The sequence below is a fragment of the Hyla sarda genome, unplaced genomic scaffold (genome assembly GCF_029499605.1).
Source record: "Hyla sarda isolate aHylSar1 unplaced genomic scaffold, aHylSar1.hap1 scaffold_334, whole genome shotgun sequence".
NCBI lineage: Eukaryota > Metazoa > Chordata > Amphibia > Anura > Hylidae > Hyla > Hyla sarda.
The window spans coordinates 124,449-139,367 of NW_026610087.1; the positions used below are offsets into that span (position 1 = coordinate 124,449).

The window sequence follows — 14,919 nt, forward strand, 5'->3', positions numbered from 1 at the left end:
GATCAGTATTATAGTCCCCTATGGGATAATAATGATCAGTATAGGAGATCAGTGTGATCAGTATTATAGTCCCCTATGGGATAATAATGATCAGTATAGGAGATCAGTGTGATCAGTATTATAGTCCCCTATGGGATAATAATGATCAGTATAGGAGATCAGTGTGATCAGTATTATAGTCCCCTATGGGATAATAATGATCAGTATAGGAGATCAGTGTGATCAGTATTATAGTCCCCTATGGGATAATAATGATCAGTATAGGAGATCAGTGTGATCAGTATTATAGTCCCCTATGGGATAATAATGATCAGTATAGGAGATCAGTGTGATCAGTATTATAGTCTCCTATGGGATAACAATGATCAGTATTATAGTCCCCTATGGGATAATAATGATCAGTATAGGAGATCAGTGTGATCAGTATTATAGTCCCCTATGGGATAATAATGATCAGTATAGGAGATCAGTGTGATCAGTATTATAGTCTCCTATGGGATAACAATGATCAGTATTATAGTCCCCTATGGGATAATAATGATCAGTATAGGAGATCAGTGTGATCAGTATTATAGTCCCCTATGGGATAATAATGATCAGTATAGGAGATCAGTGTGTGCAGTGTTATAGTCTCCTATGGGATAACAATGATCAGTATTATAGTCCCCTATGGGATAATAATGATCAGTATAGAAGATCAGTGTGATCAGTATTATAGTCCCCTATGGGAGCCATAACACTGCAAAAAAAAGTGACTAAAGATCATTTAACCCCTTCCCTAAGAAATGTTTGAATCACCCCCCTTTTCCCATAAAAAACAAACAGTGTAAATAAAAATAAACATTTATGGTATCACCGCGTGCGAAAATGTCCGAACTATAAAAATATATCATTAATTAAACCGCACGGTCAATGGCGTATGCACAAAAAAATTCCAAAGTTCAAAATAGTGTATTTTTGGTCACTTTTTATATCATGAAAAAATGAATAAAAAGCGATCAAAAAGTCCGATCAATACAAAAATGGTACCGTTAAAAACGCCAGATCACGGCGCCAAAAAATGAGCCTCATACAGGCCCGTAAGCTGAAAAATAAAAAAGTTATAGGGGTCAGAAGATGACAATTTTAAATCTATAAATTTTCCTGCATGTAGTTATGATTTTTTCCAGAAGTGCGACAATATCCAACCTATATAAGTCGGGATCATTATAACCGTATGGACCTACAGAATAAAGATCAGGTGTCATGTTTACTGAAAAATGTACTACGTAGAAACAGAAGCCCCCAAAATTTACATAATGGCGTTTTTGTTTTTTTTTCAATTTTGTCTCACAATGATTTTTTTTTCCGTTTCGCTGTAGATTTTTGGGTAAAATGACTGATGTCATTACAAAGTAGAATTGGTGGCGCAAAAAAATAAGCCATAATAGGGATTTTTAGGTGCAAAATTGAGAGTTATGATTTTTTAAAGGTAAAAAGGAAAAAGCAAAAGTGCAAAAACGGAAAAACCCTGAGTCCTTAAGTGGTTAAACATACAAATTTTTGGTGCGTGTAGTTATAATTTTTTTAAGTTGTAAAATAAAATATAACCTACATAAATTGGGTGTCATTTTTACTGAAAAGTGCGCTGCACCGCTAAAAATGATAAAATGACTGTTTTAATTTTTTTTTTATTTTGTTCCACAAATACATTTTTTTGTGGGTTTTGCTGTAGATTTTGGGGTGAAATGATTGATGTCATTACAAAGTAAAATTGGTAGCACATAAAGAAAGCCTCATAGATCTGTAGGTGGAAAACTAAAAACGGAGAAAATCCAGAAGGAATGAAAAGGTTTTTCCTATATTCCTGCCCGGGAGACGCATTGGAGCGGGGGTTGGGTCACTAAATGCTTTCACAGTATCTGCAATGGATGTTGCGTAGGAATATGCCCTCAGTCAAAGGACCTATAAATTAGCTGCAGTGTAGAAAGTTTACATACCCCTATCAAGGTTGTCTGTCACTTGCTGAAAATCACAGGTAAAAAATGACGAATACATCGATTTTGTACTCGAGACACTAACTGTTTGGTGACGCATGGTACAACCAAAAGTCAGGTACATCGATGGGGACGCCTATCACTTGTACTGTTGCAAAAAAAAATTTGGGCAGCACTAGAGCAAAAATGTAGCAATGAGACAATCGAATTTATGGATGTGGAAGTCTTCAGGAAATATGGCGAAAGCCAAAAGGTATAGGAAAATATGGCAACAAATCCTTCTTTACATTTTAGGAGCTGTCATCCGTGACATACCGAAAAACCTCTTCCTTTTAGTAAAAAAAAAAAAGAAATTCTGATCTTTTTGCAGCAGGCGACAGAAATGTCACAATGATTTTTGGAAAGAGGTTCTCCGCAAGAATTATTGGGTTCAGCCCCAACTAAAAGACAAATAAATACTACAGCTGAAAAGGGAATAAAGGATTTGTCTTCTAATTTAATCCCCTCTGATGCAGCAATGTGGGAATCCAATCACCTGACGCAAGCGACGTGCAGTATCGGGCATTGTGTTTTTATCCCTGTATCGGGCAAGCAGGGCCGGACCTAAAACCCTCCAACAAGTATGGCGGTGCTCACAGTGTATGGAGCGGGCTCCTGACTCAAGCCTGCTCCATACACAGCTGATTGCTGTTGCTGGGGACGGCGCTAATAGCCGGCACCGCCGCGGTCGGCTATTAACCCTTCAGATCACCACTGTTAAAGCTGACAGTGGCATCTAAAGGGATCTTATTTTAACCATCCCTGGTGGTCTAGTGGAGTGGATCCCTCCACCACCCCCCGCACTGCACATCCGTGAGTCACATATGGAGATACAGTGGCGCTATGTGGTTAATTTCTATGTTTTGTTGTAACTTACCGGAATGATTTTTTACACTTCTTCCTTCTCCCTCTTAGATGCAGTTTACAATCTTACATAATGTACAGAGCATTGCAGCAGGTAAAGGAGAACCATGTATGTAGGGTAACAGGTGTAGAACGAGATGAATCAACCTTTATTTGGATTATATAGTTTACAATGTCATATGCCTAACAAAGCCTTCAGCCTTTCAGAACTACGAATTAACATTTAGTATTTAGGCTAAATAATGTAATGACCTAAACGATCATAAGTTTATATATAATGCAGCATTTTACAACACATGCATTATTAACATTTTATGCATATTAATTTGTTCTATATTACATTCCAAATTCATTGTTGAAATGTTCATTTTGTTTAATTCCTTGAAAAAAAAACCCAATAAAAATCACGTTAAACGGAGACACAGTGGCGCTATGTACAGATGACGTGTGATGTTCTTCACGCATCGATCAAAGGGGATCGGCGAGGAAATAACCGGAACATGAATAGAACAGGGAATATAGGAGGAGAGGGATTGGGGGGGGGGGGGGGTTTGCCATAAGTACCACATGGATTGGCAGAACCGGTTGATGCCCATTTTAGATGAAGATGTTACTAAGGAAAGGGGGCATACTAGTGTTTATAAGTGTGCGGCTCTGTGTGTGGAATACATTCTGCAGCCACCGAGTATCTATATACATATGTGACTACCACAGATACCACAAATCAGAGAATCACATGACTACATTTGTGAACACAATTTAACACATACAGGGACTGTGATTAAACATGTGACTCATAATCAAGAACTTAATATAAGCTTCGTCTTATGGGGGGAGAAAAGAAGGGTCCCTGTGGCCCTGGGCTTTGCCCATAAGTTATTATTTTTCTTGTTTGGTAATATGGGTTCTCCCTCTATTGGTGTCATCGGGGTGTAATAAAGAGTTTCCCATCTATTAGTGGGATAAGGGTGTGATACTGGTTTCTACTCTATAAGTATCATAGGGGTGTATTACCAGTTTCCTTTCTATTATTGTAATCGCGGTGTAATACAGGTTTCTCCTCTATTATTGTAATCGCGGTGTAATAAGAGTTTCTCCTCTATTAGTGTCATTGTGGTGTAATACCAGTTTCCTCTATATTAGTATCATCTGGGTGTAATACGGGTTTCTCATCTATTATATTAATAATGGTGTAATACGGGTTTCTCCTCTATTGTAATCGCGGTGTAATACGAGTTTCTCCTCTATTACTGCAATCGTTGTGTAATGCGATGTCACAATCACACCCTATCGGTCCAGCCAAGACGCTAGAGAGAGTGTGATGGTGCAAAGGTTAAAGCTGCCAGACCTCTGGATATCCACAACTAAGTCCCAGCAAGTCACCAAATTAACCCTTAGATAAACGTGTTTCACCAGAGCTGCCTTCAGAAAGGTGAGCTCATATATTTAGAGATCAAAGACCAGAGCTGATTAATTAAACATTTAATCTGATAAAAGGTACCAAAGTGCTATAAATATATATATATATATATATATATATATATATATATATATATATAAAAATATAAAAATACAGGAACAAATGACATACAGGTACAAAAATATATAAAAGAGTTTAGCAAGACAAGTTCAGAAAACAAAAGATGAAGTTCTTACAGCATGATGATATAGCCGTCCATGAGAGTGAGTTTCAGCTGTTCTTAGGATGGTCTTGTCAGCTTGTTGCACAGCATTGAACACCCTGAGTCTAGCATTGTTAAATATTATATATCTACCTTTTTGGAGGGAGACTCCATTCTCCCCTCTGATCCCACCAGGGGGGCATCTCTGTTCCTGGCCCTCTTATCTGGTTGATTATATGATGGGACCAGAATGCCCCTTACATCCTGCTGCTTCAAAGGGCCTCTGACTTCAAAGGAGATGTAAACAAACAGCCAGACCCCCAATAAAACGCAATACATACCAGGATACACCATCTGAATGACCTCTCACCCATGTCTTGGACAATCCATCACACACAGTTATAATTTATAATACACATGTAGGATTTTAATAATCAGGCCTTGGGCCAGACACCTCCCCCTTAAGATGGAGACAGAGAGATCTTGACTATCCAGGCTGATAGATCTGTCTCCCTTAACCATCTATTTCTCTTCTTGACACCACAGGCCCTGCATTCCCAGGCAAAGGTGGCACTGAAGGGGCCTAGTACCTGATTAAGCTGCCTCCTCCTTTCATCTGAGAGCTGTGGATTGATCTCCACATCCTGAAGGGATCACTGGCTCTTAGCTTCCTCCACTAGGTCCAGTAGGGGATCACTAGATCACTACCCAGCCCTTCCTCTGGTGCACTACATACACTGAGTACCACCTCCTCAGGGTCATAGTATGCCATATTAATGTGGTACTGTCTCTGCCTCTGACCTTTCTCATCAAGGGCAACTACATATTTGGTGGGTTCTAGGCACTGCGAAATGGGGAAGGGACCCTCCCAGGCAGCCTGCAACTTATTCTGCCTGATGGGGTTCAGAACCACTACCTTCTGCCCCACTTCATAGACCCGGTCCCTTGCATTGTGATCATACCAGTACTTCTGCCTGGACTGTGCTGCTGTGAGGTTGTCCTGTACCAGCCCAGTCAATGTCTGCATCCTGTCCCTGATTCTCAGAACATACTCCACCACAGAAGTCTCAGGGGCAGGTAGCCCCCCTTCCCATTCTTACCTAACTAAATCTCGGGGTCCCCGCACTTTGTGACCATATAATAACTCAAAGGGCGAGAAACCTGTAGGCTCTTGGGGTACCTCCCTGTAAGCAAATACTTACACTCTGTCCAACCAATGTAGAGGGTTGTGATCAGTTATGACCATAAAATCCCTGCTATACAGGTATGGCTGTAATTTTTGCAAAACCCAGACCAAAGCTAGACATTCCTTCTCTATGACCGCATAGGCCACTCCCAAATGTCCTGCCAGGGGGGTCTCATGGGCCAACCTCAGCAGCTCTTTCCTGTACTGCCTAGGAACCACTAACGGCCTTTCTCTCTCCTGGGCCCCTAGCATGCCTTTGGAAAGGGAATCCCAGTACAAGATATCATTTTCCCAATATACCCGATGCCCATCTGTGTCAACACCTGTATGTTCAGCACGTTGTCTCAGCCCTTCAAGAGAAGGGTCACTCCCCCCATCTCATGGTATCAGGGAGCACATTTCCCCCAGGTGAACTAGCATCTCCACCTTCCTCTGCTGGGGCTTGCAAGTCACACAGCTTGCCCCTTGCATCACCATCCTCCCTTCCTTTTAAAGCTGCAGCCCTGGCACGCTGCTGACGCGTTACCACTGCCACCATTGGTATGCCTCCCTGGGGTTTACCTTCCTCCCCCTCAGTTCCAGACATAACAATGTTACGGGCATCATACACAGGGCTATCACTCCTTCCCTCCTCCTCCTTAGGCTCACAGGATTGAGACATATCACTCACTGCTGGTCCCTCATCCTTACATGTCACCAGGGGCACACCAACCCCTCCCCCTAGCCTATCTCCACTAGGTTTTGGCATTGGCAATGCATTGTCACCACATTTTACAATACACCCCATTTCACTTTTTGAAAACATTTCTGGTTCAGTCACAGGTAAACAATTATCAATCCCCTGCACTCCCTCCCAGTTTCCACATCTCGCAGTGTCCCCCAAAGTCTCGCACAGTACCTCAGAATGAACAGGGCTCTCTCCTAGCCCTTCCGGTGTGCAGGTAGTGTCCTCTGGAGCATAATAACAGAGCATCCGACCCAAATCATTCCCCAGCAGAACATTAACAGGGATGTCCTCAGAGACCCCCACCTCCAGCAAACCTTTGCCTGTACCCCAATCCAGGTACACACGGGCCATGGGCACAGCAGGCCGCACACCTCCAATTCCTTTTAAAGCCATGGTTCTTCCAGGGATGATGTCCTCTGTATCCACCACTTCAGGCCGCACCATGGTAAAGGAGGCTCCAGAATCCCGTAACCCCACTGTCACCCGGTCACCCACAGTTACACTCTGCAGGCTATCCCCTCTTTTCTCCACCGATCCGGACACCAGAAGAACGGCTGTGTGTCCTCCAGCTACTGGTGGAGAATTCTTTTTGTTGGGGCAAGTGGCACTCAGGTGCCCAATATTGTTGCATCTGTAACATCGGCGGGTGTCCCCCTGACCCAATGTAGCTCCTGTTGCTTTTGGGAATGGCAAGAATTTCCCGGCTGACCTGGTGGTGCTTTGTGGTTGTGTGGCTCCCCTCCAGGTACTTGCTCCAGCTTGTGCAGATCCATGCTTTGCTGTTGGTGCCCGGTTGTTGGCAAAGTAATTTCCTAGTTCTGCTGCTTCCATGGCTGTCTTGGACTTGCGGTCCAAAATCCACTCTCTGGCTTCAAAGCTCCATGTTTGGAGAAACTGATCCAGGACCATCAAGTCCTCCAGGGCCTCATACGTAGTGACTTGTAGGCCCCCAGTCGATTGCCTGAATGCAGTCCTTAGCTGACCTGCATGCTGAGTGCAGCTTTCTGTGGCACTTTGTTGCAAAGTCCTAAATCTTTTCCGATAAGTCTCTGGAGTCAGATTAAAACTTTTTAGCAGGGCAGATTTAATTGCCTCATTGTCCTGGTCACTTTCAGAGGGAAGCGAAGCAAACACATCCAGAGCTTTCCCTCGCAACCGTGGGGTTAGATATCGTCCCCACTGTTCCTTAGGTAGATGGAACTGCCGGCAAACCTTTTCAAATCTCCTCAGGAACACATCCAGATCACCATCTTTCTCCAACATGGGGAAATGTTCCAAGTGGGGTTTGTGGTCTCCTTGATCCTGCACATCACTCCGTGCGGATAAAGCATCCCCTCTCAGCCTCAGAACCTACAGTTCATGCATCCGCTGGGCCTCTCGCTCTGCCGCCTCTCTCTCTGCGGCTCGTGCCTGGGCCTCTCTTTCTGCAGCTCATGCCTGGGCTGCTCTCTCTCTGCAGCTTGTATCTGTGCCTCTCTCTCAGCAGTTTGGTACTGGAGAAGCAGTTGGAGTTTCATATTGACATCCACATTCCCAGGGTGTTGTAAGGCAGTCCGCATATAAGAGTCCAAGGCCTCATGTGGAGTACTGTCCTGATGGGGAGTAATGTTGTATTCCCCAGGAGATATCAGTCCTTGGATGGCAGTTCCAGCTGTAGGACTTTGTCTCACGTCACTCAGCTCTCCTGCACGGACATCAAACTTCACAAGATCAGCAATAAGTTGTTCCTTGTTCTCTCCTGCAGTAGGGATGTCCTTTTCTTGGCACATTAGCTCCAGTGCAGGCTTGGACTGCTTGCGATATGTCTCCATATTTCCGAGATGAGACAGAGGAGGTAAAACAGGTGATGGGGAGGACAGAACTGTCTTGCACTCTTTTTGTATGTCTTTTAAACCAGCACTGAGCTCTGTCTTTGGAATTTACACACAAGAATATGTCTGCAATTTCTTTTTAGTGCTTAGATTTCCTTACAGGTAAAATCCAGCAAGCACTAAAAATCTCTAAATATATCCCGACGCTGCTACCAGTTGTCACGATCACACCCTATCGGTCCAGCCAAGACATTAGAGAGAGTGTGATGGTGCAAGGGTAAAAGCTGCCAGACCTCTGGGTATCCACTACTAGTCCCAGCAAGTCACCAAATTAACCCTTAGATAAACGTGTTTCCACCAGAGCTGCCTTCAGAAAGGTGAGACAAACAACAAAAAACGTGGTCTCAAATGGCTGAAGGTGCTCAACCCCAAATGCGGTTGTGCATTTATTCTGGGGGAGCAGATCCTGCCCTTGTAGTCCGTTGCTAAGGGCGATCCTCAGCATAAAAATGCATACAATGGAGGATGCCTGCAGCGGACTACAAGTGCCACAAGAGAATCCTACACCAAATAAACAGTGTGGATGTGTAACAATTAGAATAATACAATACAGGAATATGGGTGCACTACTGTGGTAGATGTATACAATGACATTGGCTAATCCCTCAACAATGATGTTAAAATTGAGACATTCGCCAGTGTATCCTTATATGAAGGACACACCAGAGCCCGCACACCAATGCCAAGGTTTCTCAAAATGGTGCGGGACCTACGCTAATCCTACTAATCCTATTAAAATTAATGCGCCTTGAATATCTTCAAGGCAGCATTAAGGTAGCACCTGTGAGGCCAGGCACCCATATTAGCCAACTCAGGTGGGGCTTGCAGCTTGCCTCCCTCCTCCCATTGCATGTGTGCTCAGTCACGCTGGAGGGTATCTGGGAGGAAGTTGTGAGTCGACCGAATGCTGCCGTAATTGCCCACTGGCCCCTGTTTTGCTTATCAAGCACAGGTAGGATTAGCGTTAGGTCTCGCACCATTTTGAGAAACCTTGGCGTTGGTGTGCGGGCTCTGGTGTGTCCTTCATATAAGGATATACTGGCGTTGGTGTGCGGGCTCTGGTGTGTCCTTCATATAAGGATATACTGGCGTTGGTGTGCGGGCTCTGGTGTGTCCTTCATATAAGGATATACTGGCGTTGGTGTGCGGGCTCTGGTGTGTCCTTCATATAAGGATATACTGGCGTTGGTGTGCGGGCTCTGGTGTGTCCTTCATATAAGGATATATTGGCGTTGGTGTGCGGGCTCTGGTGTGTCCTTCATATAAGGATACACTGGCGAATGTCTCAATTTTAACATCAGTGTTGAGGGATTAGCCAATGTCATTGTATACATCTACCACAGTAGTGCACCCATATTCCTGTATTGTATTATTCAGAAAGGTGAGCTCATATATTTAGAGATCAAAGACCAGAGCTGATTAATTAAACATGTAATCTGATAAAAGGTATCACAGTGCTGACTATATATATATATATATATATATATATATATATATATAAAAATACAGAAACAAATGACATACAGGTATAACAATATATAAAAGGTATCACAGTGCTATATATATATAAAAATACAGGAACAAATGACATACAGGTATAACAATATATAAAAGTTTAGCAAGACAAGTTCAGAAAGCAAAAATGAAGTTCTTACAGCATGATGATATAGCAGTTCCAAGAGAGTGAGTTTCAGCTGTTCTTAGGATGGTCTTCTCAGTTTGTTGCACAGCATTGAACACCCTGAGTCTAGCATTGTTAATTATATACCTGCCTTTTTGGAGGGAGACTCCATTCCCCCCTCCCCTCTGATCCCACCAGGGGGGCATCTCCGTTCCCGGCCCTCTTATCTGGTTGATTATATGATGGGACCAGAGTGCCCCTTATATCCTGCTGCTTCAAAAGAGCCTCTGACTTCAAAGGAGATACAAACAAACAGCCAGACCCCCAATAAAATGCAATACACAACAGGATACACTGTCTGAATAACCTCTCACCCATGTCTTGGACAATCCATCACACACAGTAATAATTTATAATACACAAATACACATATAGGACTTTAATAATCAGGCCTTGGGCCTGACATGCGACTTTCTCCTTTATTACTGTAATCGCGGTGTAATACCAGTTTCCTCTATATTAGTGTAATCTGGGTGTAATATGAGTTTCTCTTCTATTATTGTAATCGCGGTGTAATAAGAGTTTCTCCTCTATTAGTGTCATTGTGGTGTAATACCAGTTTCCTCTATATTAGTGTCATCTGGGTGTAATACGGGTTTCTCATCTATTATATTAATCATGGTGTACTACGAGTTTCTCCTCTATTGTAATTGCGGTGTAATTCAAGTTTCCCTCTTAGTGTCATCTGGGTGTAATCCGAGTTTCTCCTCTATTACTGTAATCGCGGTGTAATACCAGTTTCCTCTATATTGGTGTCATCTGGGTGTAATACGGGTTTCTCATCTATTATATTAATCATGGTGTAATACGGGTTTCTCCTCTATTGTAATTGCGGTGTAATACGAGTTTCCCTCTATTAGTGTCATCTGGGTGTAATCCGAGTTTCTCCTCTATTACTGTAATCGCGGTGTAATACCAGTTTCCTCTATATTAGTGTCATCTGGGTGTAATACGGGTTTCTCATCTATTATATTAATCATGGTGTAATACAGGTTTCTCCTCTATTGTAATTGCGGTGTAATACGAGTTTCCCTCTATTAGTGTCATCTGGGTGTAATACGAGTTTCTCCTCTATTACTGTAATCGCGGTGTAATACGAGTTTCTCCTCTATTACTGTAATTGCGGTGTAATACCAGTTTCCTCTATATTAGTGTCATCTGGGTGTAATACGGGTTTCTCCTCTATTATTGTAATCATGGTGTAATACGGGTTTCTCCTCTATTAGTGTCATCGTGGTGTAATACCAGTTTCCTCTATATTAGTGTCATCTGGGTGTAATACGGGTTTCTCCTCTATTATTGTAATCACGGTGTAATATAGGATTCTCCTCTATTATTGTAATCATGGTGTAATACGGGTTTCTCCTCTATTAGTGTCATCGTGGTGTAATACCAGTTTCCTCTATATTATTGTCATCTGGGTGTAATACGGGTTTCTCCTCTATTAGTGTCATCGTGGTGTAATACCAGTTTCATCTATATTAATGTCATCTGGGTGTAAATGGGTTTCTCCTCTATTATTGTAATCGCGGTGTAATACGGGTTTCTCCTCTATTCATGTCATCGTGGTGTAATACCAGTTTCCTCTATATTATTGTCATCTGGGTGTAATATGGGTTTCTCCTCTATTCGTGTCATCGTGGTGTAATACCAGTTTCCTCTATATTATTGTCATCTGGGTGTAATACGGGTTTCTCCTCTATTCATGTCATCGTGGTGTAATACCAGTTTCCTCTATATTATTGTCATCTGGGTGTAATACGGGTTTCTCCTCTATTCGTGTCATCGTGGTGTAATACCAGTTTCATCTATATTAATGTCATCTGGGTGTAAATGGGTTTCTCCTCTATTATTGTAATTGCGGTGTAATACGGGTTTCTCCTCTATTCGTGTCATCGTGGTGTAATACCAGTTTCCTCTATATTGTCATCTGGGTGTAATATGAGTTTCTCCTCTATTATTGTAATCGTGGTGTAATATGGGTTTCTCCTCTATTCGTGTCATCGTGGTGTAATACCAGTTTCCTCTATATTATTGTCATCTGGGTGTAATACGGGTTTCTCCTCTATTCATGTCATCGTGGTGTAATACCAGTTTCCTCTATATTATTGTCATCTGGGTGTAATACGGGTTTCTCCTCTATTCGTGTCATCGTGGTGTAATACCAGTTTCATCTATATTAATGTCATCTGGGTGTAAATGGGTTTCTCCTCTATTATTGTAATTGCGGTGTAATACGGGTTTCTCCTCTATTCGTGTCATCGTGGTGTAATACCAGTTTCCTCTATATTGTCATCTGGGTGTAATATGAGTTTCTCCTCTATTATTGTAATCGTGGTGTAATACGGGTTTCTCCTCTATTCGTGTCATCGTGGTGTAATACCAGTTTACTCTATATTAATGTCATCTGGGTGTAATACGGGTTTCTCCTCTATTAGTGTCATCGTGGTGTAATACCAGTTTCCTCTATATTAGTGTCATCTGCATGTAATACGGGTTTCTCCTCTATTAGTGTCATCGTGGTGTAATACCAGTTTCTCTTCTCAGATCCTGCTGCGTATCAGGGATTTGGCCGCTTAACCTTTAGCGGTCTGTTAAATGCTCTGGATGGCGTCGCCTCCACAGAAGCTCGCATCGTCTTTATGACGACCAATCACATTGACAGGTAAGAGCCCCCTGGGGACATTTCTGAACCTTTGTATATTGGAATGTTCTGGAAGTTTAGACTTTTTAGCCTCATTTATCATGTGTAAATGATAAACTTGTCTGTCGCCCATAGCAACGCATAAGATCGCAGTGTTCACCTGACCGCTACAGCAGCGGCTGCGCAGCTTCTTGAATCTGCCCCTTTGAGTTTCCATGCAGTATATGAGACTTCTGCTTGCTGTCAGTGAATGGGAGGCTGAAGATGTGTAGACCTGCTGCTTCCTACAGCTGAGGGTTTGGTACCATAAACAGCATAAATCTCTCTTGTCCTGACACTTTGCCACAATGTATCAGATTGAGGTGCAGATGGTTTAGTCTTATCTCATCTAAATGCAACTGGAACAAAGCCTCAGCTGTGAGAAGTCGTCGGTCTGGACAGGTTTTTGGTTCTGCAGTTTCCTTTTACTTTATGCTTGTACTTCGCTCCTCCTGACACTACAATATCCGTCACTTCCAGAGCTGCACTCAGAATTCTGCCAGCACTTGGTTCTGTATTATTATCAGCGCCTGCAGTATAGATTCCCTCTTAGGACTCGTTCACATCTTCCCTTCAGATGATGGAGATTAGCGCAGATACCAGGTCCACGTTTATAGTCGGGATCGTCCGGGTCAGCGCCTGTGTGAACTGAGCCTAACAGGGTAACAGGTGCAGGAATCTGAATGCAGCTTTGGGTGTGACCAGAGAGAAGCCCCATGTATCATGTGATCAGTCATGTCTGTGTGATTGCAGGTTGGACGCGGCGCTGATCCGTCCCGGCCGCATTGATGTCAAGCAGTTCATAGGACCCTGCAGCCGCTGGCAGCTGACCCAGATGTTTCAGAGGTTTTACCCGGAGCAGCCCGTTTCTGCCGCAGAGGAATTTGCAGACATGGCCCTCAATGCCTTTGAGAACATAAGTGCCGCCCAAGTGCAGGGTCACTTCATGATGCACAAAAATGACCCCCAGGCCGCCATAAAGAACATTCACTCTCTAGCTACATAACGGACCCCAGAGCGGCAGTGTGAGGGGCCGCACAGTCGTATAAAGGGCCGAGCAGTCGTATGAAGGGCCGAGCAGTCGTATGAAGGGCCGCACAGTCGTATGAAGGGCCAAGCAGTCATATGGGACTGAAGATGTTCTACAACGGTTTCAAGACCTCTGCTTGCTTTTCAGATTGTCCTGAGAAGTATGAACAGTTAATGGGGAACTCAAAGGGAGATGAATGGGATAAGTTTTTGCTCTAGAATGTTCTGATTCTAGATGAACAAAGATCTTGAAAAAAGCAATAAATGGAAGCATAAAGTATTTCAGAAAGTTGAAGTAACTATTATCAGGCATTGTATAAGTTTTATATACATAAATCAGAAATAAAGAAACAGAAACTTTCATCTCATTGTTCATTGGGCTGCGGCTTCACCTCGTCTTTATATCCCATGCGGTGACATTCAACTGTGGTCATATATGATCTCTGCTATGGGCAAAAATCATCACAGTCAATAGAAGATGGAGCCGTGGGTGAGTATGAGACGATGGAGCCGTGGGTGAGTATGATACGATGGAGCCGTGGGTGAGTATGAGAAGATGGAGCCGTGGGTGAGTATGAGACGATGGAGCCGTGGGTGAGTATGAGAAGATGGAGCCGTGGGTGAGTATGAGAAGATGGAGCCGTGGGTGAGTATGAGACGATGGAGCCGTGGGTGAGTATGATACGATGGAGCCGTGGGTGAGTATGAGAAGATGGAGCCGTGGGTGAGTATGAGAAGATGGAGCCGTGGGTGAGTATGAGAAGATGGAGCCGTGGGTGAGTATGAGAAGATGGAGCCGTGGGTGAGTATGAGACGATGGAGCCGTGGGTGAGTATGAGACGATGGAGCCGTGGGTGAGTATGAGACGATGGAGCCGTGGGTGAGTATGAGGCGATGGAGCCGTGGGTGAGTATGAGGCGATGGAGCCGTGGTTGAGTATGAGGCGATGGAGCCGTGGTTGAGTATGAGGCGATGGAGCCGTGGTTGAGTATGAGGCGATGGAGCCGTGGGTGAGTATGAGGCGATGGAGCCGTGGTTGAGTATGAGGCGATGGAGCCGTGGTTGAGTATGAGACGATGGAGCCGTGGTTGAGTATGAGACGATGGAGCCGTGGTTGAGTATGAGACGATGGAGCCGTGGTTGAGTATGAGACGATGGAGCCGTGGTTGAGTATGAGACGATGGAGCCGTGGGTGAGTATGAGACGATGGAGCCGTGGGTGAGCATGAGACGATGGAGCCG

The 14,919-nt window shown here is 43.7% G+C and overlaps 1 protein-coding gene across 2 annotated transcripts in view; it reads left to right on the forward strand.

The window, feature by feature from the left end:
• LOC130330318 (mitochondrial chaperone BCS1) overlaps positions 1-14,056 on the forward strand; it is a 74,302-nt gene extending 60,246 nt beyond the window's left edge. For both annotated transcript variants that reach the window (XM_056553591.1, XM_056553592.1), the window contains exons 7-8: positions 12,514-12,631; positions 13,403-14,056. In XM_056553591.1, coding sequence (XP_056409566.1) covers positions 12,514-12,631; positions 13,403-13,655 — 371 coding nt within the window. In that variant the 3' untranslated portion in view covers positions 13,656-14,056. The remainder of the gene's footprint in view (positions 1-12,513; positions 12,632-13,402) is intronic.
• The last annotated feature ends 863 nt before the right edge of the window (positions 14,057-14,919 follow it).